The 27,553-nt window shown below is 34.0% G+C and overlaps 1 protein-coding gene across 3 annotated transcripts in view; it reads left to right on the top strand.

Moving 5' to 3' along the window:
• The window catches only part of LOC145248109 (uncharacterized), a 439,133-nt gene extending 412,864 nt beyond the window's left edge, over positions 1 to 26,269 (top strand). For all 3 annotated transcript variants that reach the window (XM_080109899.1, XM_080109900.1, XM_080109901.1), the window contains exon 3: positions 24,584 to 26,269. In XM_080109899.1, coding sequence (XP_079966025.1) covers positions 24,584 to 25,592 — 1,009 coding nt within the window. In that variant the 3' untranslated portion in view covers positions 25,593 to 26,269. The remainder of the gene's footprint in view (positions 1 to 24,583) is intronic.
• Positions 26,270 to 27,553: the final 1,284 nt, after the last annotated feature.

The raw sequence follows: 27,553 nt of genomic DNA, 5'->3' as shown, positions 1-27,553 counted from the left end.
AAACACCTAGAACCATAGTGTAATATCTGTTCCAACACCTTGCTCCCCCTTCAGTCAGTGGAGGAGAAATCCTTCATGACTGAGATAACTATCATCCCTTCTATCATCCCTCCTCCTATACCTATACCCCTCCAAGTGGCCACTCTCCTCTGGGGAACGAGATCTTCCCCACACTAAGCACCGATCCTGGGTTTGGCCATACCCACATGGGGAGACAAATAAATAGAAACATTAGGAAAAAATCCCCCACGTATATTTATAAATACACCTCTTTATCTAAACAAACATAATATTAAAAATACCCGAACAGTCTAAGACTGAAACGAAAACTCACAATACTAAAATCTAAGAATCCAAAAAATAAATATCAAAATTGAATGAAAACACCCCTACTCTTATTTCAGAGGAGCTGGTCCCCCCTCCTACCACACACACATTAGTAACGACCTTGGATCACAGTTACCTTCCTAGGGAAGCAAATAACTTTATAATACTATAAAACAGAACATACATTCTTCAAACCAGTAAAAGAAAACACACACACACACACACACATCCTACCCTATGCACCCGGTTGACCAAGTACCAATGGGCCCCTCACCCGATTCAAGTAAGAGTAAAAAAGGAAAAAAATGAGAAAAAAAACAAAGAAAGATAAATAGAAACACAAGCAGAGAGAAAGAGAGAGAGAGAGAGAGATAGAGAGAAACATAAGACATAAGTGACCACAGTCCAGCCCAATGAACCAGTAATAAAAATTGAACATACGAATGAAAAGTAGAATCGTTTACACATATTTCCATCTCTCGGAAATATTTCAAATGAATTACGAAAATGTTCTTTTACAGTTTTAACACATCTTGAATATATTCTAAACATTTTAAATACTTTCTGAAGAGGACGCTTCACAGAACGTCTGAAATGCGTTAAAAACGATTTCAATGATTTAAAAACATTATTACAATGATCTAAACATAATTTTCAATGAAAAACCAAAACACGGAATAATAAAATAATGTTAAAAAATACACGTTGTTGGTGACCACCTCCTTATTTAAATATACATTTTTCTTTCGTTGGAATTTCTTAACCCATAATATATATATATATATATATATATATATATATATATATATATATATATATATAAATCCACGACATATATATCGTCTGTGTGTTGCATAATTAGACAGAAGTAGACGTGATCTTGTCAGTGACATCATGGAAAAGTCGAAGAAATAACTGTTTACCCTTTTTCAGCAATGATTCTCTTAGACAGACGTTGGACCCGTGTCGATCTTCCACCCGTTGTAGTCAGCTGGTTGTGTAGGAGTTAAAAGTTTTTTTGTATGTCGGTTGATGGTTTTACAAGATCTTGGCTAAAATGATCGAAGAACGGAGATACGTACAATAAGGAGATCCTTGCAAAAAAAAAAAAAAAAAATAGCAAGACCATGCAAATGCGTGGAAGAGTCTAAACGGATAAAAGACAAAAAAAAAGCCTTCAACGTGTAAATCATTGCTAGCAATAGAAGAATCTAAATTAGACTCAGAAAGAGCAGGAAAGTGATGATATTTGTGCGAAAAAAAAAGACAGAACATCAGGAAAGTTTGACATGTGACCTCTAATGTTACTATAGGAAATAGTAAGGTGCTTGGTGTGTGGATTTGCTGGTATGGATTTGTAGAAGGCATGATGAATAAATGAAAAACATAAATAAAAAGGAGAGAAAATGTAGAATCACTTCAAGAAAAATAAAAGCTGAAAGAGATCATTATTCAATTCCCTGGACTCCAAACAGGCTATTTTAAAAGATAAGCTTTTCAAAAGACCGGTGGGGGAAAGCATTGACACTAAGTGGAAATCGGAGTGCTCAGCCCACGAGATTGGGGAGAAAATGTATGTCAGTTACCTTATTGCACCATGGCTCATCATTGCTGCTAGAAACGGGCAAGGACTTCCATTATTATTCGAAACACGATCGTCACATTATTAACTGTTGTACATCATGTGTGTGTGTGTGTGTGTGTGTGTGTGTGTGTGTGTGTGTGTGTGTGTGTGTGTGTGTGTGTGTGTGTGTGTGAGTTGTACAATGGCGCATCTCCGATCTCGCTAGTTGAACATTGTGTCACTTTCAGACATGATAGAAGGATTCTATCACTCTTGGGATGTGTACACAACTGGCCAATTAGTAGATGGTCTGCAAAAAAAAAAAAAAGAAAAAAAACGTTTTTATCAAACGGAAATGGAATCATTTCGTTTTTTTTCTAGGGCAACAATTTTATCGTTGCAGCCTATATACAAATATAATTAGTGTAATTATCTCAGAACAAGTTTCCACACTCTAAACCGTGTAATAAAAAAGAACTAATAAAATAGTCATTTAAAAAAATCTCATTCATTTTGTACGGTAAAATTACTTATGGGATATATATATATATATATATATATATATATATATATATATATATATATATATATATATATATATGGTATATGGTATATATATATATATATATATATATATATAGCTAGCCTCATAGTCAGTTTAGAAGCAGATTTTTTGTCAGCTAACCCAGTATATATATATATATATATATATATATATATATATATATATATATATATATATATATATATATATATACAGACACTGGGTTAGCTGACAAAAAATCTGCTTCTAAACTGACTATGAGGCTAGCCAGAAACCGGTGTTTTTTATCGTCGCACCATCACTCTCCGCCAAAATCTAAACATGACCTTGTCCATAGAAGTAAAATACCAGACTGATATTTTAGAAAACTTAGTGTTAAGAATGATCAGAAACTACATAATACAGGGGAAGAGGGTAAAAAAAAAGCTGATAGAGACAATACGAGACTAGCTGCATAACTCCAGGTTGCTTCTAGGAGCAACATTTTATCGAGAAGAAAAACGCTACATGAACCGATGCAGTATCTACGTGAAGAGAAGGGCAATTCTGACAACAGTACAGTCTACGTAACATTACCTTTAACTTTTATAGGTGGATCATGACTCCAAGAAGTCGAAACACAGGGGACGAATTTTAGCCATGTAACATATTTCACTGGCGCATGTCGACTAGGGTCGTCTAATAGTTTTCAGTTACCGATACGTGTTACGTCCGCGTCGTCTTCGTCGTCGGTGACCCAGGTTTTATTTGTCCGCTGATAAACCTTTTCAGGCACCGATGTTTATAAAAATGTTTTTGTTTGTTTTTTTTACTCTAAATTTTTCCCAATTCCGATACAATGACTGATTCTGTTCTAAATTCCCGATCTTGGCATAATTACCGATTCCGATCCTTTTTAAATTTCTAAATATGCAGAGACAAATGAACTTGACCGAAAACATAACCTCCGCTATGGTACACCGTATTTAGGAGTCACTATGATCTATAGATTTTAGTTTTGCTGGTCGTTTAAAATCAATAAACATTTACCATTTCAGCATTTGGATCAGCAATGAAAAATTAAGTCCTAAATAAACAGAAACAAAAATGAAAAATTATTAAAGATGAAGAAATTATTAAAGATGAAGAAATTATTAAAGATTAAAGAGATTATTTGGAATCAGAAATCAGGCTAACATTTTTCCGATTCTGATTCTGATACCGAAATCTTTTTTTTATTTTTATTTTTATTTTTGATTTTTTTTTTTACAAAGGCATCACCACATTATCAAGGCCCAGAGGCCACTCAAGTATAAGGGTTAAAGAGTGTACAGTAGAAGTTGGTCAATATAGTAATCATTAGTAATGAAAATTTGGTAAATTTAATAACTTATATGGAACGGCTCATCAAGAACTTATTTACCTTAGACTTGAACACAACCATATTGTAGTCAGCCGGAAAGCAGGAAAACGGAAGACAATTCCACAGGCGTGCAGTTCTAAGAAAGAAGCTTTGTTCATGGAATCTATGTTTAGGTTTAGGCACAGATAAAGAGTGGGGGAAATTATTGATTGTGTTTACAGCTAGACGAGTGTTTCTTGTGAAAGTTTGGCGAGGGGAGACCATAGATTGAAGCTCAGTTGAACACTTTCCATGAAAATAACGATACATCAGAGACAAACTCGCAACATCTCTTCTGTGAGATAGAGGTTGTAAGGAGGAGAAAAGGACATCTCCTACGAGGCTACGAAGTCTATTTTGAACTCTATCAAGGCAGGACAAGTCCTTTCTAGCAGCTCCTGCCCAGATGTGGCAACAGTATTCCATCCTTGGACGTACCTGGCTCTTATATAGATAGAGAATAGCATCAGCAGTGAGATATCTACTGGATCGATAGAAAGATCCCACCATTTTTCCAGCGGCCTTGGCAACAGATTTGATATACGTTCCATTTAAGATCAGGAGTAATGGTCAAGCCCAGAAGCTTGTCAAAACTTGAGGCCTCCTGAAGACGACAGCCATTCATTTCAATTGATGACAAATGTGGATTAGAATGTTGATGATGTATTTTATTATTACACTTTCAGCCCAAACAAGACACATTGCCACCTTGATGTATGGGGGCTACTATCAGGGACATAAGCTACAGGGGTACTATGTTGGGCGTTGGGCAGCAAGATGTCGGTTCACGTTACACTTGAACTTCTGCATGTCAGTACAGCTGATTTTTGATATTTCAGATCCAGGTTAATGGCCAAATCACTACAATAAACGCTTATAAATTCGTGTCATCGTAAAGTTCTGTTCGTCTTCTAATAAATCCACTTGAACGTTGATGTTTAGTTTTTAATAAAAGTTTATTACAAAGAGAAAAATCACAGGACATGAGAAAAACAGGTTACTTTCGTACGCGTAAGGGAGAGAGACTGATGGATGGATAGCTCTTACTGCTACACCTAGTTAAATTGCGCGTACCGGTTCCTTATTGTGGATGGCAGCCCAGACACGTCTTTTCTGTTTGAGATCTAACCAATCAAAAGACAGAAAACCTACGTAATGAAGTCACATGCCTTCCTCGACTTTTGTTCTTGGATAACCTCTGACCCTTAAGGTGTCATTCAAACTTTTCCATTCAAACAACGATGCTTGTTATGTGAAAGTAGTGGTAGCAGATATATATATCCCCATAATGAGACTGGATGTTGATCATAGCAGCATCGAGCATAGCTGTTAGTGTGTCTCTCTTTGTAGTAGTCAGAAATAGGTGCTAACAACATCATTATGATTTTAAATTTTAATATTTTCTCAAAGAGTTGCACATTATCAGCCTTCTCTAATCCGTCTGCGCATAGAGGAGTAGACGCCCTTCGGGACACGTTTGACTCGCCTCGCAGACAGAACCAAAGCGGAAGTGTCTAGATTTTCTTTTTTCCGAGTCTCATTATACAATGTCACTACTGAAGAGCGACTTTCTGTTCGTTGCATGCCTGCTCGTTTCTCAGGCATATCGCTTCCATTTCCTACCCTATATTTTGCGTAACAAAATTACCTTGCGTTGAATGATGTGACATCTGGAAACAAGATCTGATGCTAGGTTAAAAAACAATTACATAGAACAGGAAAAAGGTTTAAAGACTCGAAAGGAAAACTAGACAATCGGGCGCAACTCCATAGTCTCCAGGACTGAAGTATGCCAGTAAGAATAAGTACTAACAATGCTCATAATTGAATCGTAAGGTAGGGCGGCGGGAGTAGAAAACAAAGATTTTTCTAAAGTCATATTAAAGCTGCGCATGCGCGTGTGAAGTGTGCGAACGTGTGCGTGTGTACGTGCGTGTGTGTGTGCGTTTGTGTGTGTGCGTGTGTGCACGCGTACGCACATGTTTGTACTTTATGAAAGGTAATACTCTCTCTCTATGACTATTTCAAGGTTACTTTCGGCTAACAGATATTTCGCAATCCAAGAGATAAAAGAGATGACACCGTCGGAGTTTTGAGTTTGAAAATGCTTTGCGTTATTGAGACACGTATACATATTTTAATGCGTCCACGTGTCTCTATGAAAGGCTCCGCCCGTCTGTTGAGCGCTGATTGCATGAATCTAATTCATTTAGATACGTCCAAGAATTTCTGTTCAAAGTTCTGTCTGTCGATAGATTTGTCACACTTCAGTTTGAAATAGCATTTTTGCTGGTCTGTCACACTTGAGTTTGAAATAGCATTTATTTCCATCAATAAATGTGTAGATTGAATGGATGTATCTTAAAGAGGGATTTTTTAAGGTCACGGCACAATCTGTCTTGTTCTATGACCTAGAGAGCTTAGACATTCATAAAACAGTAAGAAGCATCACTTGATGGAATATATAAAAATGTTTTCCGAATTACACCGGACATCAACTAGAGAAAACACCTAAATAAGAAACGCCGATATGGATACGTCTATATTATGGAAACCGAACTCCGAAGTTCACGAAGGGATGGTAATCACTGCCTGACGTAGTTTTAACGGAATGAAAATGTGTCAAGATACGTACAAACTTTGTATTTTTTTTTTCAAACATATCTGATGAGATGAAACTTCGAAAATTTTTAAATAATATAAAATTTAAAATTGTCTGGTTTATCTCGAAACAATTGTAATATCTGAGAAAATACAAATATGAAGTTATTCCTTCTTGTTATTTTTGGCTTTTGCCAGTAATCATGTTTCTTAATATTTGAGTCAATTCACATGGCTTAAATTCTTATTGATATATGTACATTACCATTGGTTAATTGATTTTCAATATATTAAACCCTTCGAATAATCTCTTTTAATATATATATATATATATATATATATATATATATATATATATATATATATATATCATGAGTTATTAAGTTTTAACTTTATATCCACTAATGTTGAATTGTAAATTAATTAGTTATTTTCATTTACTCTAATTTGTTATTTATTTATTTAACTATTTAATCATATTAATATCAATATCAGCACCATCAATTATTTATATATAAAGTAGTGATTTAATATTTACATTTCACAAATTTAACTCCATTTTACATACGAACCTCTATTTTTAATAAACGTTTTGCGAAACTAATTCCTAATTTAAGTGTGATTTTTGTTATCATTGTATGTCTCCTAATACACTAATAATTATGATTCAGAGTTTCCACATCTGATGACATGTTATTATAATTATAATCAAATAAATGTATATCCAAGTTAAAACTAGTATTAATTTTAATTCAAGTTAATAAGATTTATAAATATTGTTTAGACCTAATAATTATAGGTTATATCCAAGCCTAGTTTTCCTTATTCTTAAATCCCCTCCCCTATGAACTACGTTTAGACCTAATAATTATAGCCTGGTTATCTTTATTCCTAAATTCCCTCTCCTATGAACTTTAATTACATCCTATTTATTATTATTTATTTATTTATTTATTTAATATTTTAATTAAAATTTAATTAATATTTCCGAAATGAAGTTATGAACGTTAATTTAATGAGTATATATATTAAAGAATATATAGTTTGTCATAGTTGATTTAACATAGATCTAAGTTATTATAACTATAAGTTATTATAATTATAAGTTATTATAATTATAAGTTATTATAACTACAAGTTATTATAACTATAATGTTGTTTTAAACTCAAATTCTAACAATTAAGCATTTGACTTATATATTTAGAAACACTTATCACTCAATTATTAATCACTATTATTACTTCTAGATGATATGTAATATATATATATATATATATATATATATATATATATATATATACACACGGTGCTAGTTGGCCGTTGACCCAGAAAAAGAGTTCATTCGCCCTTTGGAAGGTCTTGTTTTTAATCCTCCAGGGAGACTAGCCGCCCTCCTCACCAAACAAGTCTGGTGGGGGAACCAGTTTAGTCGCCAGTGACCCGACCATGAGGCAGGTAGTACTGGGTTACATGGTACCAGTAGCATATGACATGACCTGACACAATGACACGTGTGTGTGTGTGTGTGTGTGTGTGTGTGTGTGTGTGTGTGTGTGTGTGTGTGTGTGTGTGTGTGTGTGTGTGTGTGTGTGTATTGAGGTGGAGAGGGCTCCCGTAAGCCGTAGTGAAGGCAACCTTTCTAGGAGAAGCAAATCTCTGATTTAAAAAACCATAAAGCGGGAGACCAGTACCCGCATTAAGCTGGTCTGCAGTTTAATTTGTTGCTGGCTATCTTGCTCTTGCTTGTTGCTGGATCTCAACATTTTGAACCGAGAGAGAGACTTAGCTGTCGTACAAAGCTAAGACTCTGTAACATCATCTTTGTATAGATACTCCCTTAGGCATTTGGGCTCATGGATTTTAAATGTCTGAGGGAGTGGCACTCGTCTGACAAGACGTTGCAATCATCATATATATATATATATATATATATATATATATATATATATATATATATATTACTGCTAGATGATATATAATTATTTTCACGCTGAGACAACATTGCAGCCCTCACAAACCATGAAAGTCACAAACCGGAAGCTCTAAGCTCGAGTTTCGCCCTCCTTTGATCTTATTAGTAGGATATATCCGAACACAGGATTCGAACCCCGAGTCAACTGCATGCTAGGCAAGTACTTGAGCCATCATCCTAACATAAAGAAAGCCTATTGACTAACACAGATCAATCAAAACACGGCGAAGGCCGACTGGGTAAAATACTTACTTTTCTTAACAAGGTGTGTAGTCATTCAACTAAAAAGAACCGATATTAAAGAACCGGTGTTTTTTTTTTTTTTTTTTTTTTTTTTCTTATTAGATAATAACTGATCAGGCGTAAAACTACTGGTATGATATCATCCAACATGTAAATCTCTCTCTCTCTCTCTCTCTCTCTCTCTCTCTCTCTCTCTCTCTCTCTCTCTCTCTCTCTCCTTATACAATATACATGTAGACACACAAATATACATATATCTATACATATATAGATACATATATAGATATCTATATGCATATGCACACACACACACACACATACATATATATATATATATATATATATATATATATATATATATATATATATATATATATATATATAGTTCAGTAATTAAAGTTTACAAAATCAAAACATTTCGAACACTTAAAATGTATATACAAATATTAGGTTGGTGCAAAAATAATGTTATTTTTTACGTATATATCTGATAAAAAACGACGTCATTTTTGCACCTAACTATTATTAGTATTATTAATATTAATAATATTATTAATAATATTAATAATATTATTGGAAAATCTTTGTCTAATGAAACTAATCAATATTTGAGATAGAGCGTATGTATACGACAGGAAGTTATAATTTTGCAAATTTAACAACGTTTATTTTTCGAAGCAAGGGATACACAACTAAAATAAATAGTTGTTTATTCCATGGAGTTTCAAAGAATGACACTTATCCTCAGAAGAAAAACACTTAGCAAACTAATATTCATATAGGCTAGCTATAATTTTGCTGGTTAGCACATTGCTTGAAAACTTCAAAGTATGGGAGAAATAAAGTTTTAAAAATAATGTAGAAGGATATTTCACTTGAAATCCGCAGTCTGAAGATGAATAAGTAGAATCATAACAAAATTCAGAACAATGGAAGCGGATCGTCGTTTGCTATCTGTATCCGCGATTTAAATGCCAACCATAGAGTTTCAATTTCTTTAAATATTTCAAGAAATAACTTCTACGATACAGGACTTTCTAAACATTTTAATCTTTTCTGTAAAACTTGGGAATCTGCGCCCAGTGTTATTCAAATGTTTTATAAAATTATGTACCCATAATATATATATATATATATATATATATATATATATATATATATATATATATATATATATATATATATATATATATTGTATTGAATCCATAATCATTAGATAGCAATGAAGCAGGACTCTCTAAATCTCAATTTGAACCTACATCTTGAATTTTAGACATGTTCTAATGAATTGAAATAAAAAAGTGTAGCCACAATGTTTATTATAATTATATGTGACTAAATCACTGCGGGGAGGTATGTTAAGCTTCCTCTCGATGCGTTGTGGTAGATCATCGACTAGAGCAGGCAATTAATCGATTATATTGAAAAATGGGCGATTTCGCCGATTTCGATGACAATACAAATATTGGAAGTGTGGAACATCCGTTGATCGTTATTCAATCCCAGGAAATTAATTATATATATATATAATATATATATATATATATATATATATATATATATATATATATATATATATATATATATATATATATGCATATATATATATAATATATATATATATATATATATAATATATATATATATATATATATATATATATTATCCACTAAAATGTTATTAGGAGATATATTGTTTTATGTATCGATTTTTGGTATTTACTTCAATAGTGCTCAATACGCCAGTAGAGCTAGGTAGTAAATATTTCGGCGTATGAGACGACCCTTAAAGTTTTAAAATCATCTTTAAAAACCAATATTTTATAAGATATCGGGTATTACAATCTCTAGCCTAGGCTAATCTAACATGGTTTCATGATTTAGCAGTCGTCTTATACAACCGATGTATGATAAATTTATGAAAATTTGCTCTAATTTTTTACCTTGTCTTATCTGACGGTCGTCTTACACACACACACAGACACACAAACACACACACACACATATATATATATATATATATATATATATATATATATACCATACTGTTTCGTCATTTCACGACTTATCAGCGTGATGAAAGATAGTGAGCGTATCAACATATATAATTTTTAAGATTTTTTTTTATATTTCGATAGGTTTCGTCTTAACGAGAAAACAAACGTTCTAGCCATAAAGTTTTACGTTGGTTTTACGTAAATATACAAAATCCATTTTGTAATATGAGAAAGAGACGGTATTGCGTGAATTATTTGCGTATATTCTATCTTACTGCAAACGTAATATAATCTGCCGATAATCGCTTGGAGAGGTTTATTTTTGCCCTTTTCGCATGGGCATACATTTTCGCATCAGGAAAATAGATACCTTAAAACTCAACTGTCGTCGCAGACACAGAACTAAGATCGGTCTCCAGCAGACTAGTCGATGTACCCGTCTAGGTTGTTTTTTTTTTTTTAACTTTCTTTGGCTGAACATCAAATAAACTGGAAAACCACCTCAGCAGAAACAACCTTCTTAGTGACACACAATATGGTTTCCGCTCTGCAAGATCTACCGCAGATGTGCTGACGGTTATATCTCACAGGATTAGTGAATCTCTTGACAAAGGCTTCCTTTCTAGGGCAATTGCTCTTGACATATCAAAAGCCTTCGACAAGGTATGGCATAAGGGTCTACTTCACAAGATTTCCAGCTATGGTATAACTGGAAATGTTTTCTCAATCATTAAATCATTTCTCTCCGATAGGCTCATAAGATTAGTGGTCGATGGACAAAAATCAGAGGCCTGCAGTATTAATGCTGGAGTCCTGGGCCCAACTCTCTTCCTGATCTACATCAATGACCTCCCTAAACACGTACTTAAATCATTCGTTGATATTTATGCCGATGACACGACCATCTACGGCAACACGTCAAAGGCTGTAAATTACAATGTTCTCTCTGATTCTCTCTCCTCTGATCTCGAGCGCGTGGTTCAGTGGGGGAAGGCGTGGCTGGTTACCTTTAATGCATCTAAAACAAAACTCCTATCCGTACATCATCAACGCTCTGATCCCTATCTGGCATCAATTGGGATGGATGGCTCTCGTCTGGGAGAGGCCCCATGTTTTGACAAGCTTCTGGGTTTGACCTTTACTCCTGATCTGAAATGGAACACGTACATCAAGTCTGTTGCCAAGGTCGCTGGAAAGATGGTGGGATCCTTCTACCGCTCCAGAAGATATCGCACTACTGATACAATTCTCTATCTATATAAAAGCTAAGTACGTCCAAGGATGGAATACTGCTGCCATATCTGAGCAGGAGCTGCTAAAAACAGCCTATCCTTCCTTGACAGAGTACAAAATAGACTTCGTAGCTTATTGGGGGATGTCCTTTTCTCTACCTTGCAACGTCTCTCCCACAGAAGAAACGTTGCGAGCCTATCCTTGTTTTATCGTTATTTCCATGCCAGGTGCTCGTCTAAACTCCAATCTCTGGTCCTCCCTCGCCAATTTTTTACGAAAAACGCCCGTCTAGCCGAATCCACTGTGAAAAATTTCCCCCACTCTTTATCTGTGCCTAAATCAAAACGTGGATTCCATGAACAAAGCTTTTTTCTTAGAACTGCGCGCCTGTGGAACTCTGTTCCGTCTGCCTGCTTCCCACCTGACTACAACTTGGATGTGTTCAAATCTAACGTTAACAAATTCCTAATGAACCGTCCCCTTAAGTAAACACTTCATCAAATCTCCACACTAACATAATGTACTTGCAATAACCCTTATCCCTGAGTGGCTTCCGGGCCTTGATAAGTGGTGACATCAGTGTAAAAAAAAAAATTGTTTTTAATTGTAATAAAAACAATTAAAACTGGGTCCTTTGGATCTGTACACGTTTAATTGTAGCATTAAAGTCAATAAATTCTTGGGCTAAATAAAATTATCTGGAACTGCTACTCGTCACGTGAACAGCCGATATTTTTTTTTTTGACACATTGTTGGTTCAATCGGTTGCGACGTCTCACTTTCTTTTTCTACTTATCTTAAGTATTTATCTTAAAGATAAGCCATTGGTTACCCGATTAGAATATTGAAACCATATGTCAAGGTTTTGATCCTCTTCTGTGGAAGAGCGTCAAGTAGCATTAGTTGTAATGCGCATGAAAAATACGCGATGATAGGGTTATTGGCTAAGTAAGATAATTGGTAGTGATATTGCTCTTTGTGGTCCTTCCATTCCGCAGCCAAGAGTGACTTTTTCTTGCACGTTGTAGTTAAAGGCGGTTGTCATAATCGTAGTAGAGTTGACCCCCCGTGTATGTGTGTGTGTGTGTGTGTGTGTGTGTGTGTGTGTGTGTGGTCACCACCGCAGCATTCATGTGCCGATGTTCTCGTTGAATTGTAGAATAGCAACGAATTCGCTTTAAAGGACCAGTGACATAACATATATGTACTTAACGAATGTAAGGTGGTACTGTAGTAATTGGCAATTGTGTAGATTATGTAGAATTTGGATTATTTGAGAGGACGGCTCAACAAGAACTTGTTTACATTGGATTTGAAGGCTACTATGTTGTAATCAACCGAGAAGCAGATCACTGGAACAATGTTCCACGTCTGGGCAGTTCTAAGAAAGAAGCTTTGTCCATGGAATCTGTGTTTAGATTTTGGCACAGATAGAGAGTAGGGAAAATTGTTGATGGTCCAGTGTTTTTGTGAAAGCTTGGCAGGGGAGAGGGGCATAGATTGGAGCTCAGACGAACACTTGTCATGAAAATAACGATACGTTACGGATAGGTATGCTCTTCTGGAGGATGAAGGTGCAATCCTCAGTGTGGGCGATACTAAATATACAAGTGTTAATTACTTAAGATGTTTACCCGATCACGGCTGATGGAACGAAGATTAATATTATACGCCTATATTCCCAAAGTCAGTAGTGGTTTAATAGTTTTAAATTGGGCTAACCTTTACGAGAGACGGAGAAAAATTATACGTTATTTGCACTATCAGTAAGTATAAAGATCAGATTTTCGTAAATAAATGCTTTTAAAGAAAAGTTCTGTACAACAGGAGATGCATGAAGGGTATGGCGACCGAAACTTTTTGTGCAGAGAAAAGAAAGTGCAATGAGGGGGAAAAAAGCAGGTCACTTTTGGTGCTCCGTACTACGTCCGCACAGTAGTGTGTGTGTGTGTCGTATAACGTATCACATGTGACTTTCGAATAACCCCGAAATGATTACAGTTTGGAATTGTCAATTCTTTTCCACTCGAAAATAAAACTAGTTTGGAATCGGTCATCCACGATATAAAGAGGGTAGCCATGATATCCAAAACAATAGTCAAACAAGGGGATAGATCTGTCAATAATGAACCAGTAATGACAACGGCATATGCTCTTAGTCTTTTATCCTCATTTTTTTATTTGCTCGTTTTTCTTTTCGTTTCTTTTTGAAACTGTTTTTCTCTTCGTTCATTCGTTTGCTGATTGTTTCTCGGTACTCATCCGTTAATTTTTCATTGGGCGAGTTCAAATGTTGTAAATAAATTTATTTATTTATTTATTTGCGAACAGTTATCCCCATCTTCATAGTTGTTGTTTTATGATATTTCAGCCAACTATTCCTCCGGCCTTCGTCGGGTGGTTAACAAATAGTTGGCCGAAACGCCGTAAAACAACAAGTATGAAAATAAGGATAACAGTCTGCAAATAAATAAATAAATAAATAATACGAATTTCTCATCTCAAAGGATTCCAATAATAACAATAATAAAATAGGGTTTGTATTACTGTACACATAGATTCGAAAAAGTTGTCAAAAAACAAATATATAACAAATAAATGTTATCAAAGGCAAGATAAGTTACTTTTCTACCAAACTGGATATATTTTTTTTTTATTCAACGTAACATGTTTATTCAGCTCGAAAAACATGCAGTGTTTACCGATGTATTGGAAAATTCAAAATGGTGCCCGACACTTTTTAACACGGTAAGTTTGGGAAAAGGTGTTATAAATAATAAACTAGATAAAATACTATTTTAAAAAAAAACACCGAATATATGTCAACTTATGTCACGGTAACATATAATGAGCGAATTTCTAACAGTATTTTGTCTAGTTTATTATTTATAACATCTTTTCCTGAACTTACCGTGTTAAAAAGAGTGTCGGGCGCCATTTTGAATTTTCCAATACATCGGTAAACACTGCATGTTTTTCGAGCTGAATAAACATGTTACATTGAATAAAAACAAAAAAAAATGTATCCAGTTTGGTAGAAAAGTAACTTATCTTGCCTTTGATAACATTTATTTGTTATATATTTGTTTTTTTGACAACTTTTTCGAATCTATGTGTACAGTAATACAAACCCATAAAATAATATTGTAAAGAAATGTTCTCATGGAGAGTTCTTAATTTAGATGTAAAACGATCGTTGTCACAAGCTACTACTACTACTACTATTATTGTTATGATTATTACTTCTAGGTGTAGTCAGTATTTTTTTTAAGGCAAAGATTCATGAATTCTGTTACACACTAACACCCCTTTGAAAGGTATGCATTTATATGTCCCTCCAGCTATGGCTGAAATAATAGATGCACTCAATCCATTATTGAATGAATTGAGAAAACCGATCTTTTTGCTTATGGAACTCTTCAATCTTCTTCAGATGACTTTTGTCATTGTCATGATGTTGTCAACGAGTTTTTCAAAGATAACAAAATATCTGAAATGGTTAACAATAAGATTTATTATTGTTTGTATAGAAAAACATAATGAGAAAAAAAAAAAAAAGAATGTAGAGTTTTTGGTTTAACCATAAAACAAGTAACTGTTCTCAGGAAGGGTAATATTCTGTGTAGTCAGTATTTTTTATGCATTTGTTTATCAGACGAGTCCGAATCTTGAACAGAAATATTCACTTTTCGTTTGTTTATCAAATTTAACATTGGAATATGGAATGGTTAACAATAAAGTTTATCTTTTGTGCAGGAAATTGTGATGAGAAATAAGAAATAGGAAAAGGAATGGGGATTTCTTAATTCGGATGTAAAACGATTGTTATCAGCAACTTGCTACTGCTGCTTCTACTACCACTGTTACTACTACTATTACTACTACTACTACTACTACTGTTACTACTACTATTACTACTACTACTACTACTACTACTACTAGGTGTAATCGGTATTTTTATGTCTTTGTTCACCAGGCGAGTCCAAATGTTAACAAATATTATCCCTCATAACAGTTGCTAAGAAATTTGACCTTGAAGGTAGCAAGCCCACAAAAATTATTCCTAAATCTAAGGTGATTTTTGACGATCTTTTGTAGAACTTTGGCAAACTATATATTTTCTGAAACTACAACAATTTATGGGTATGATAATGTAACTACGCGTATGAGCGCGTGGAAAAATATATCAGCAGAAGCTGTAAGATAGCTGGCTTACTACGGTTTGTGCTGTAATGTTTGGTATCGATTGTTCCTCTCTCCAGAGACTGTCTCGATCTATGCACGTTAAAATATATCGATATGGACTGATGTAAAGATTGTTCGAGCATTTTGCAGGTGGTAGTGGTCCAACTATATCGATGTGTACGGTAAGAAATCTTGATGATGGTATTTCCAATGTTTGTACAGGTGATTTAGTATGTTTGTATATTTTTGCTTGTTGGCAAGATGTACATGATTAGCATAATTCCTTGATGGCCAGTAAAACCTAGCCTTCATCATTCGGATGAATGCTTTTATTCCAGGGTGTGATACGGAATGTAAACTGTCAAAGATAGATTTGCGCAGTGTGCGTGGCGCAAAAGGTTTTGGGTATGACGTTGGTGTATCGCACAACACATATTGATCTTTTCCGGATAATGCGAATTTCTTCTAATTCTGGAAAGGACTGTATTTCGGGGTCTGATTTTTGTGCATCTGCCAGTGCTGGTAGATCGTACATATCTATCTGTACAGCAAGTGTTGGACGATACAGATAATCTGCAACCACATTTTGGTTACCTTTCACATGGGTTATGTCTGAAATTAATTCCGTAATAATTGCTAGTTGTCTTTGATGTCTGTCTGGCTTGATAGGTTTTAGGTTGTGTAATGCACCGCATATTCGTTTATGGTCCGTCAGCAGTAATACTTAATGACCTTCTATAAGGCGGCGAAAGTGCAATACAGCAAATATGCCGCCAACAACTCACGATCAAAAATGAAATATTTAGTCTGTGTTGCAGTTAGTTTCTTTGAAAAGTATCCTATTGGTATTGGATTTTCATTTACAATCTGATGCAAGGCAACACCTACTGCATATTTGCGACTGTCTGTGACCAGCTGATATTGTATACAACCTGGTCGAGGATGGGATAATTCCGTTAGTTCACCAAGTACTTTTATAATATTAGAGAAGGATTGTGTTTCCACATTATTCAAAGTATCGATTCTTTCGGTGTTAACGTCATTCTCTCAGATAAGGGTAAAACTAACTACGCAAATTTCGGTATTAATTTTCTGTAGAATTTTACCATACCAAGAAATCTGCGTAGGCTTTTGGAATCTTTAGGAAATGAGGATTCTATTTCTTTTACTTTAATAGTAGTTGGCGTGATTCCCTTTGAATTAATCCTAAAGCCCAAGAAATCTAGTGACGTTACACCAAAAATAAATTTGGATATTGATATTTTTAAGTTGTTTTCTTGTAAGATTCGAAAATCTGTGTCTGTATCTTTCTTGTGAGAATGTTCGTCCTTGCTGAAAATTAAAATATCATCTATGTATATAAAAACAGTCCATATCACTAAAACTTTTGTCCAATGTCGCTGCTGATTTTTGTTTTTTTATCCAAAAGGCATAAATTCGTAATGAAAAAGGTTCGTTGGAGAAACAATGTCTGTTTTCGGAATATCATCTGGGTGCATTTTGATTTGGTGGTATGCTGAAATCAAATCTATTTTAGAAAACCGTTGCTTATTTGCGATTTTCATGGTAAACGAATTTATGTTGGGTATGGGGTATCTATCGCATTTTGGTTATGATATTTAATACACGGTAATCGCCACAGTAGTTTTATTACCACACAAGCAGAAAGGCTCGATATCTATATATCAACAGTAGGTTCTTTATTATGACAGGTGTACGTTCAAAATGAATGTTTCTGTTTAGTGCACAATTAAACCATGATAGTTGACGTTTTCATTTTAAACTTAAATTCAAGCCATTGTCACCGCACAAGCAGTAAGGTCAGACATATAAAATCAACAGTAGGTTCTTAGATATGACAGGGGCGCCTTCGAAATGAATGTTTCTGCTCAGAGCACCATTGAAGCATAATACCTGACTTTTGCACTTTAAATTTTAAATAAAGCCAATATTTTATAAAATTATTTTTTATATATATAATGATATATATAAAAAAAAAATAATGTTATAAAACCAAATGTAGGCTTTCTACAGTGCAATGTACTTTGGACTAAGTCACTACGGGGAGGCATGTAAAGCTTCCTCTCAGTGCACCGCGATGGGTCTCCGACTAGAGCAGACAATCGACTTGATTGAAAATTGGTCGATTTCACCGATTTTGATGACAATAAAAATATGAGAGTGTGAAACATTCTTTGGGCATCATTCAATACCGGGCAAAGTCGGGTCTCAATACTAGTTATGTATTGTAGTAATACTCTCATAAAACACATATCATCACAATGAGGTTTTATACCAAATTTTGTTCAAGTCTCCCAAGTAATTCTGAAGTTTATAAGTGACGAACAGGCAAACATAAAAATGCTCAATTATTATAATAGATTTCAGCGTTGTTTTTGTTTCTGAGGGAAATGAAAAATTCTAGAAATATTTGACTGGACGATAAATACAGTCGCCATTCTTTTTGAATGGATTCTATTTGAACCTGACCAAAAGTGGAAATTTTATGCCGAATTAGTCTTCCCGTTGGCGGGAAAAATTCTTAGTGTTTAAACAAGTGGAAAATAGAACTCTCTGAATGTCAGCCATCTTTACTTTTTTTTAAATTACATTTTTCTTGTATAAAATCCGTACAATATTAAACGCCAAATAACACAACTTTATTTTATCTTTTATTATAAGACCGAGTTTTTTTTTGCGTTTTTTTTTGTGTGTGTTTTTTTTTTGTGTGTGTGTATGTGTTTTTTTGTGTGTGTGTTTGTTTGGTTTGTGCTTTTACTTGCCATTTTACTATAAAAGGCGTCCAAGAAAGAAAGAATCGCCATTGTCTGAGTAATATGTTTAAGTCGTAACTTCGTTTGCTGAGAGGAAAGCAAAAATGAAAAATATCTGAACCACGTCAACAACAGAAATTAGCAGACATGAATGAACATTCTTTTCTTTTTCTTTTTCTTTCCTCTCCAATTTTTGAGTGCAAATGTGAACTAGAAAAAAAAATGTCAATCCGAAAATATCATTTTATAACTTTTTAATCTTTATTTACATAAAGCTAAGCATGTGCATATGCTTATATATTTCTATGTGTAGGATTCACTCCTAAACTAATTAATGAATCACTAGCAGAACCCGTGGAAATTCCACGGTACTTGAAAAAATTTTAAAACACATTATAAATAAAATGAAAAAAAATAAATAAAATAAAACAAATAAGGACGAATTTAAAACAATTTTTAGCAAATGCTTTTTTAACCTTTTTAAGCTAAAAAGAATTGTAAAAAATTTAGATTTTTTTTCAATGAAAATTCAACACATAACACATTGGGTTTTTTTTTGCTTTTCGTTTTGTTTTTCTGAATAATTTTTAATATAAATCATAAAGGAACAGATATCAATTCACTTGCATATTTTTTTTTAATCTGGAAAAAAGAAACTATAAAAAAAATTAGTCTCCTTTCAATATGACTTTTTTTGTTAATCATAAAATAAAATAGCCAATTTGAAAACCGTAAACAGACAGTTATGATTTTTTTGAAAATTTTTGGAGAGGAAATGGTTTTAATAATTTTTAACAGATAAAGATTGACTATACAAGGGAGGTAATTCGTTTTTCATTAATTAATGTTTGCGATGATGATGTTTTTTTTTTTGTGACACTGGACGTACGGACAAGTAAATTAATATTTAGATTATAAATTTTGGAACACAGTTGCTGAGTATGAGAGTGAATAATGTAAGCTATATTTATTTTAATTTTGTTTTATGCAAAACGAACTAAAACGGGGATGGAAACAGTTTGTGATGGTTCATATACCTTCGATCCATGTGAAATTTTAACAATAGATATTAATTAATAAATATTCCTCAGATTTTACTTCCTTTGAGATATCTTAAAAAGTTTTGGAGGTCATAACATAGGCGTGATCTCTCGTTTGAAAATTCAAATATTTCAGACTTACATTGAATTTCATTCATAGTCATTAGACACCAATTAAGATTTCCTGAATTTTAATTTTTTCTCAAGATCCCTTTAGCTTATGCTTTAAATTCGAGACATTTTCTAAAATCAAAATCTTGAAATGATATTTGATCCAAATTACATAAAGTTCAGTAGTATTATATTTTAATCTTACTCTTTATAAGGTGACCTTAAAATGGTGTAAGACTATTCTGCTCAGGGTGAGGGGGGGTGTTACCCGTTTCGGGACGTGTAATCTTCTAGTAGTTTTATGAAAAGTGGTGTTTGACTTTGAAAAAAAGGAACTTTTTTAAAATCAATTATTTCTTTTCTTTATTATTATTTTTTATTGGTTTTCCCCCATTATTATTGTAGAAAGATGTTCTTTTCTGGACAATAATGAGACAAATTCTCTGGAATAGCATCCATTTTTTTTAATTCCAAATAAACGACTTCAATCATTTGGATTTATACTCAGATTTCTAGTTTGTCTAGCAGTTTGAAAAAAAAATGGCTTGTATTTCCAAATTTTTTAGATGAGGATTGATAATTTAGATAATTTAGATTACTATTCTCTCGTCTTGGTTATTGTTTTCACAACATTTCAACTAATGTTATCGCAGGTATTCTTAAGATGTATATTCTCAAACTTGGAAATCTTTGTTCAATTTCAGAATTTATATGGAATTTCGAATTGAACTCTAAATCCACGAGGTACTTCTCCATCAAAATCACAGAGAAATTCAATTGTTCTGGAATGGAGAATTCCTGACGTTAATCAACTTTGCTATCCACTCTTTCTGATTGGAAAGGTGGCGAAATAATTGAGTTATATTAATATCTTTCAAAACGGTATGTGGAATCGTGAAAGATTTGCCTTCTCTTTTCTCGATATTTATCTCATTCCCATGGCAGGATGACACAAGGGTTAGAAAGTGGAATTTGAAGAGCCAGCGCCCTAGCAGATGAGCACTCTGGCTTGAAAAAATGCCTGGGCAACCCCATCTGTATTCCCGGTAGGAGCGCCTCAGGCGATGAACCAATAAACTAACCCCTTCTCAAAGGGAGAAAGTAAAGCCTGGGAGGCTGGACCTCATAGAACTGTACAAGACAAACACTATACTTCAGTTAACTAGGAAAAGTCATCTCAACAATGACCTATACCATATCAACGTGGTCGAGTGGCTCATAACTAAACTGACTCATACACCAACCTTGCTTGCTCATCTCTGAATTAAATGCAGCACTTGCCAAGTGAAAAGCTAGAGGAGCTCTTCTGCATACCAACAGCTAAGGCAGGTGGCGCCTCGGTAACTAACACTCACAAATTTGAAATGCAGCTAACTCAGTACTGAAGCTGGCAAAAGAACTTATGTTGGTCACTGGTAATTGCAAACTCAGTAGAAGGCAAGCAAACGACCCCATGTTAAATCATGGTGGGTACATATACCACTAAATATATATTTGTTCTAACAGATTTGGCCTGATGTAAATAGGATATGTTCTAGACAAAAATCACAAAGACTTTACAAAGTCAACTATGCTTGCAAATAACTTAAGATTTATGAGGAAAAATGTGATAATAATTAGTCAAAAGTGGCGTAAAACGTATAATTGAAAGAGCTTATATCAAAAAGATGTGTTGCAAAGATGATCTAACGGAACAATAATAAAGCCATGTGCTTATAAAATAACTCTCTCTCTCTCTCTCTCTCTCTCCCTCCCTCTCTCTCTAACTTTAGAGTTGAACCATTTTAGAGAACACGGAAATATTTTTGCCTTCGTGTGACGTCATCAGGCTGTCTGAAGATACTGGCTTCCTAAGCCAAAGTGCATCAAACATTGATGCTATTGTTCTTTTAAAACTCAATCATGTTCTGCAAAGTCAAAAACAAAAACAATTTTCCTCTACAAAACAATTAAATCAAACATTGTGAATGAATATTTGAAGATATAAAAAATCCGAAAACAACATTTTTTTTGTAAAAGAACTAGATAAAGGGTTGATATGCTGTAAAACAAAACCATCAAATCTAGCATCATGAATAAATATTCACATATATTTGGTTGTCCAAAAAATCTTAGCGTTTCAAAAGAACAGGTTTCTGAAGATTCTCAACAAACCTATAAAGTAAGACTAGAAGAACACTGAAAAGCTGTCACACACCGAGAAATCAAAAATCAGCCCCAGTTGAACATGTGTGGGCGAGGGAGTAACCATTCCCCAATGTGGGATGATGTCAAAATACTGGATACACAAGAAAGATGACGGATCAGAAAACTTAAAGAGATGGCACATATAGTAAAAAATAACAATATCATTGGCCGTCCCATCACAGAACTTAATCACATTTGAATCCCCCTAATTACAAATTCGCAGGAGAAAAAGAAATAACAAAACATATGTCCAGCTCAAGGGAGGTAACTTTACAAAAAAAACCTTCTTCCATTGAAATTGTCTCCCATGCATTGTGTTTTTTTTTTTTCAACAATGAAAATACACATGCGTATCGATCCTCTGTTTAAAACATTTTTTTTTCATTAATATTAACAATTAGTGTAGATATCTCAAAAAATTAAGTCATAGGAAAACCCTAAAAAAATATCTTAGTGACCCCTGAAGATTGAACTTTCTTTATGATCTACGGACTCACCCTCAAACCCACAGTTTGAATTCTTGCAATGCAGCTAACCCCTTCTTTTCCTCAGTAGAGAAAAGGAAACATGTATTCAACACCTAAAGAAGGTCGTAGGGTGCAGCAACCGAAACGTTGTGCTACTAACACCCAAGATGAGAATAATTGTACATTAATCAAAATAATACAAACATTCACAACTCATTTCAAAATTCAGAATTGCAAACCTCTAAACTCTTTACTTAAATCACAGATGAAACTTAGCATGTGTTACTCGTGTTTTTTTCTTTCATGGCTGACAAATTTTTTTAGAATTTATTTAATTCCATATGCCTCTTATTACAAGACAGAGTTCAAAACAGACTTCGTAGCTTAGTGGGGGAATCCTTTTTCTCTTCCCTGCAACCTCTTTCTCACAGAAGAGACGTTGCGAGCCTGTCTCTGCTTTATCGTTATTTTCATGGCAACTGCTCGTCTGAATTCCAATCTATGGTCCCCCCTAGAACTTAATCACATTTGAATCCCCCAATTACAAATTCGCAGGAGAAACACTCGTCTAGCTGAAAACACTATCAATAATTTCCCCCACTCTTTATCTGTGCCTAAACCTAATCGTAGATTCCATGAACAAAGTTTCTTTCTTAGAACTGCACACCTGTAGAACTCTCTTCCTTTTGCCTGCTTTCCAGCTGACTATAATATGGTCGTCATCAAGTTCAACATAAACAAGTTCTTGATGAGCCGTTCCCCTTAAGTAATCCAATTTACCAACTTTCCACTAATTACAATTATTACGACATTGTCCCATTGGTCACTGTATGCTTATTAACCCTTATCCTCGAGTAGCCTCTGGGCCTTGATAAGTGGTGACTCCTTTATAAAAAAAAAATGGATTGCAACAATTTCATGTTCGGGTAGTTATGCTTTTGTTTCTTCTTCAAAAAAATAAATAAATAAATAAGTGAAACTGCTGCTAAAACTTTCAAAGAGATTTGTGAAGTGTATGGTAACAATGCTATAAGGAGCATCAACAGTTCAGATGTGATTTGCAAAATTCAAAATGCGAAACATCAGTCTTGAACGATTCTTTTTTGAATTGTCTTGTTTATTTGATTTTGTTATAAGCAAAATCTTCCACTGCTGGCAGTGATGATAAAACCATAAACATTTATTGATTTTAAATTAACTGTAGAACTAAAACCTATAAATCACCCTCACCACACAAGTGTATTTTTATGTTTGAGAAAAGGTCTGCATATTTAACGTGTTTTTATGGTAATCAGGAAAAAATAGCAACTTTATAGTTAAATTATTAAGAGATTTATAAAGAATCAGAATCGGTAATTGTACCGGAATCGTGAAAAAATATTAGAATCATCCCATTACTAATCACAACTAAAGCACTTGCGCAAGAATTGGAAGTTTCAAAAAGGTACAGTTCATAACCATTTCCATTGGATAAATATTACTAAGAAAAAAGAAATCTTATTTCTATCCTTTTTTGTGTGCCTACAAAAAAAAAGGTTGGAACTTTATGGACAACCTAATATAAAGAACTTGAAATATAAAACTTTTTTCACGAATTACTGGATTTTGCATTAAATATCCTGAAAAGGGTTGATATGTCATAAAACAAAACAAACAAACCAAACACCATGAATAAATATCTAAAGATATAAACAACTTGAAGCATGAAAACTTTTTTTTTCAAAATTACCGATTTGGTTTTAAATAAGCCATAAAAGGTTGATGTGCCGTAAAACAGCCAAACTAAACATCATGAACAAATATTTTTGAAGAAATAAACTGCGCAAGTATGGATACTTTTTAATTTTGCTTTGTTTTATCCTTGAACTGATCTAATCATTATTATTGCATTATTTTTCCCCCACTTTGTCGAATCTTGTAATTGTATTGAATACGTTTCTTTTTATTGTAATTGCAGGTTTCTCTTGACGAAAGGTGCTGATCGGCATATCATGACGGACAATGGAGAACGTCCCCTGGATCTTGTTGAGCCAACTGACTTCTCAACAATCAAAGTCATGCTCGAAGATGTGGCAGCCGTGACGTCACCGACATGTGACAGTGAAGAAGAAGAGGAGGAAGAGGAAGAGGAGGAAGCGGAGGTGAATGCAGAATATGGCGCTGGTCAAGAAGGCGAAGACGTGGAGGATGAAAACATCAGAGGAAAAGCGAGAATCTTGGACGACGAAGACGTAATGGGCGACCTGGAATACATATCACCAGATGAGGATGAGGAAAACGAAAAAAGACACCAACGACAGCGGCGTTCAGGTGCCGAGTCCTGTTCAGGATCTGGTTCCGATCGCGGATCAAGGTATCGAAGTGGAGATGAGGAGCAGGAAGATTCAGAATCTGAGGCACAACGCCGCCGCCAGTATCAACGACATAATAACCGAAGCCGTAGTCGAGAGGATAGTGATTATGACAAGAACAATTACATCAGCGAAGATGAACGCTATAGCAGGCAGGAACGGCAACGTTTGCGAGATAGCGGCAGCGACGAAAATAACAGAGCTGAAAATAGACATGACATTGGGCGTAGTGATGAAGAAGCATCAGACGGTAGTACTGGCTTCCGTCGAAGACGCGACCCGCACTACTTGGACAGTGGTTCTGAAGAAGAGAAACGAGACAGACATTTTGACGACAGGAGAAAAATGGCCGCACGACATAATGACGGACCAAGCCCTAGGTATTCACCTGAGGATGAGAGGTTTGCATTCGACAGTGATGGTAATAACAACAGTGGTAGAGGCAGGCAAAGATATGATTATAGTTCAGAGGAGGAACGAATTCAGCATCAACGTTTAAATTATGATTCAAGCGACAGAATTGCAGACAGACGAGAAAAAAGAGCATCCAGATCTTCGTCGGGTGAGAGACTTTTGAGTGGCGATGATAATTTTGAGCCTAAAAATAGAGATTAAAACAAAAACTCTAAATGAAATCAAGCTTCGGCTCGTTTTATAATATTCAGTGTGATTTCCGACGTTTGGCCAAAGAAAGATGGAAATTGCAAAAAAGTTCTTTAAATTAAAATACAAAATTGGCATTTTAAAAAGTGACTGCAAACACTAAATAAAAAAAACGAAGCACTTTTTTGAAAAAAAAGAAAAAAAAAAAAAAAGAAAAATCCCAAGGTCATTTGGTACTTTATTTAACTGATGTTATTAAAATAAAATAGAATAAAACAATAACAATCGTGAGTTCTTATTTAGAATAAGATCTCAGAAAATTTTGAAGTTTATCGTTAATCCTCAGTAATTGCCATTGGTAATTTGTTGGCACAGCGGCTTAAAAAAAGAAAATGGCCGCCGAGTTCCTAGAATGTATATAACAAGTCTTCTAAAAGATGTTTATGACAATGATTTCACGGGGACTGAAGAAATGATAAAAGTTCAAATTGAAGCTGTCTGATAATTTAAAAATGATTCAATAGATTGCTAAGAATGGGTTAACAACTAATTCTTAGAGGTGTGAAATCTGTAATTTGTCATCCGCATTGAACCGTTATTTGCAGTCAATTGATGGTTGGAGATGGAAATGTTCAAAATATGGATTTTGTTGTTCTATACAAAAATAAACTCTCTTTGAGTGAAGTAAACTTTCCTTACGAACAATTATCTTTTAGAATTTATATGTAGAGTAAGGATTTCTTTCAGCTTCGGTTTTTACATAAAACTTGAACTCAGCAGCCATTTTCTTTCAAAACTGCTTTTCATTATGCCCCAACACTAAACATGAATATGAACACTAAAATTATAAACAAAACTAAAAATACAGACAATCAAGAAAGAGTGTTATGGTAAATTAACAATAAAATCAACAAGATTGACAACAAAACAGCAGCTTTATTAGACTTTATAGTTTTAATATCTCATTACTACTCTAGCATGTAAGTCAGACATTTTTTAATTACTGGAATTTTTTTTAAGAAGTCTATTAAAGGGAGATAATCATGGAAGTTTATAATCATATTCACCCCAGTCAAATACTTTCTGGACGCTTGTTTAAATTGGTGATATTTTAAACAAACGCATTTCAGGTGAAAACATTATTATGTACTTACATGTCATGTTGAAATTAGTATAAATTCACCCAAGAAATGATCCAGTAGAAAAATAATTACAAGTAAAAATAAAGTTTATCAAAGTATCAAGTTTTATCTCATTGTTTTAATGTGCAAAGGCGATGCAATCAGTTCAGTATAACAGACTGACTTATCTTCCTTGATTTAAATTGAGTTAAATTAAGGGGCCACCATTTTTAAACATGATATCTGGGAACGTAATTGTGGCTGATTATTTATTTAAAATATTTTTAGCATATCATCTACTGAGTCAATTTCGTAATTTATTAATTATTTCACCATGACATGTAAGTACATGTTTTCATCTGAAATGTGTTGGTTAAAAAGATTTCTTATGCAAACCAATTTCTGAAAATACTTATTTTGAAAAAGAAAACTTTTAGAATGGAAAATTTTCATGTACGTACTGAATATTTTTGCACATTAAATGGAAGTGATCATGTTATGGATTATTTCCCTTGACTTCAGCAAAAAACTTTTACTCCCGGCCAATGCTGGCTAGACAGAGCTAGTTAACTGGAAATAAATAAAACTTTTTTTTGCTACAAGAAAACAAAATTGAAAGTGCAATTACATGATTGGAATGAAATATTTTATTATTGGCTATCTTCTTCCAGTCATAAGGATGAAAAACATATCACTGTAAAATAAATATTGGTAACGTAATGGAAATGATTAGGTAACTATTAAAATACTAGTGAATTCCCTCTGGCAAAAATGGTAGGAAAAAATTATTTTCAGCCAGTATTTGCACTAGCATTCATATAAAATCACAGACTTATGTCAGCAATTTAATTT

The sequence above is a fragment of the Euprymna scolopes genome, chromosome 26, assembly GCF_053919585.1.
Source record: "Euprymna scolopes isolate OS-2025 chromosome 26, ASM5391958v1, whole genome shotgun sequence".
In the NCBI taxonomy this organism is placed as follows: Eukaryota; Metazoa; Mollusca; class Cephalopoda; order Sepiida; family Sepiolidae; genus Euprymna; species Euprymna scolopes.
This window is presented reverse-complemented; position numbering and strand designations above follow the sequence as displayed.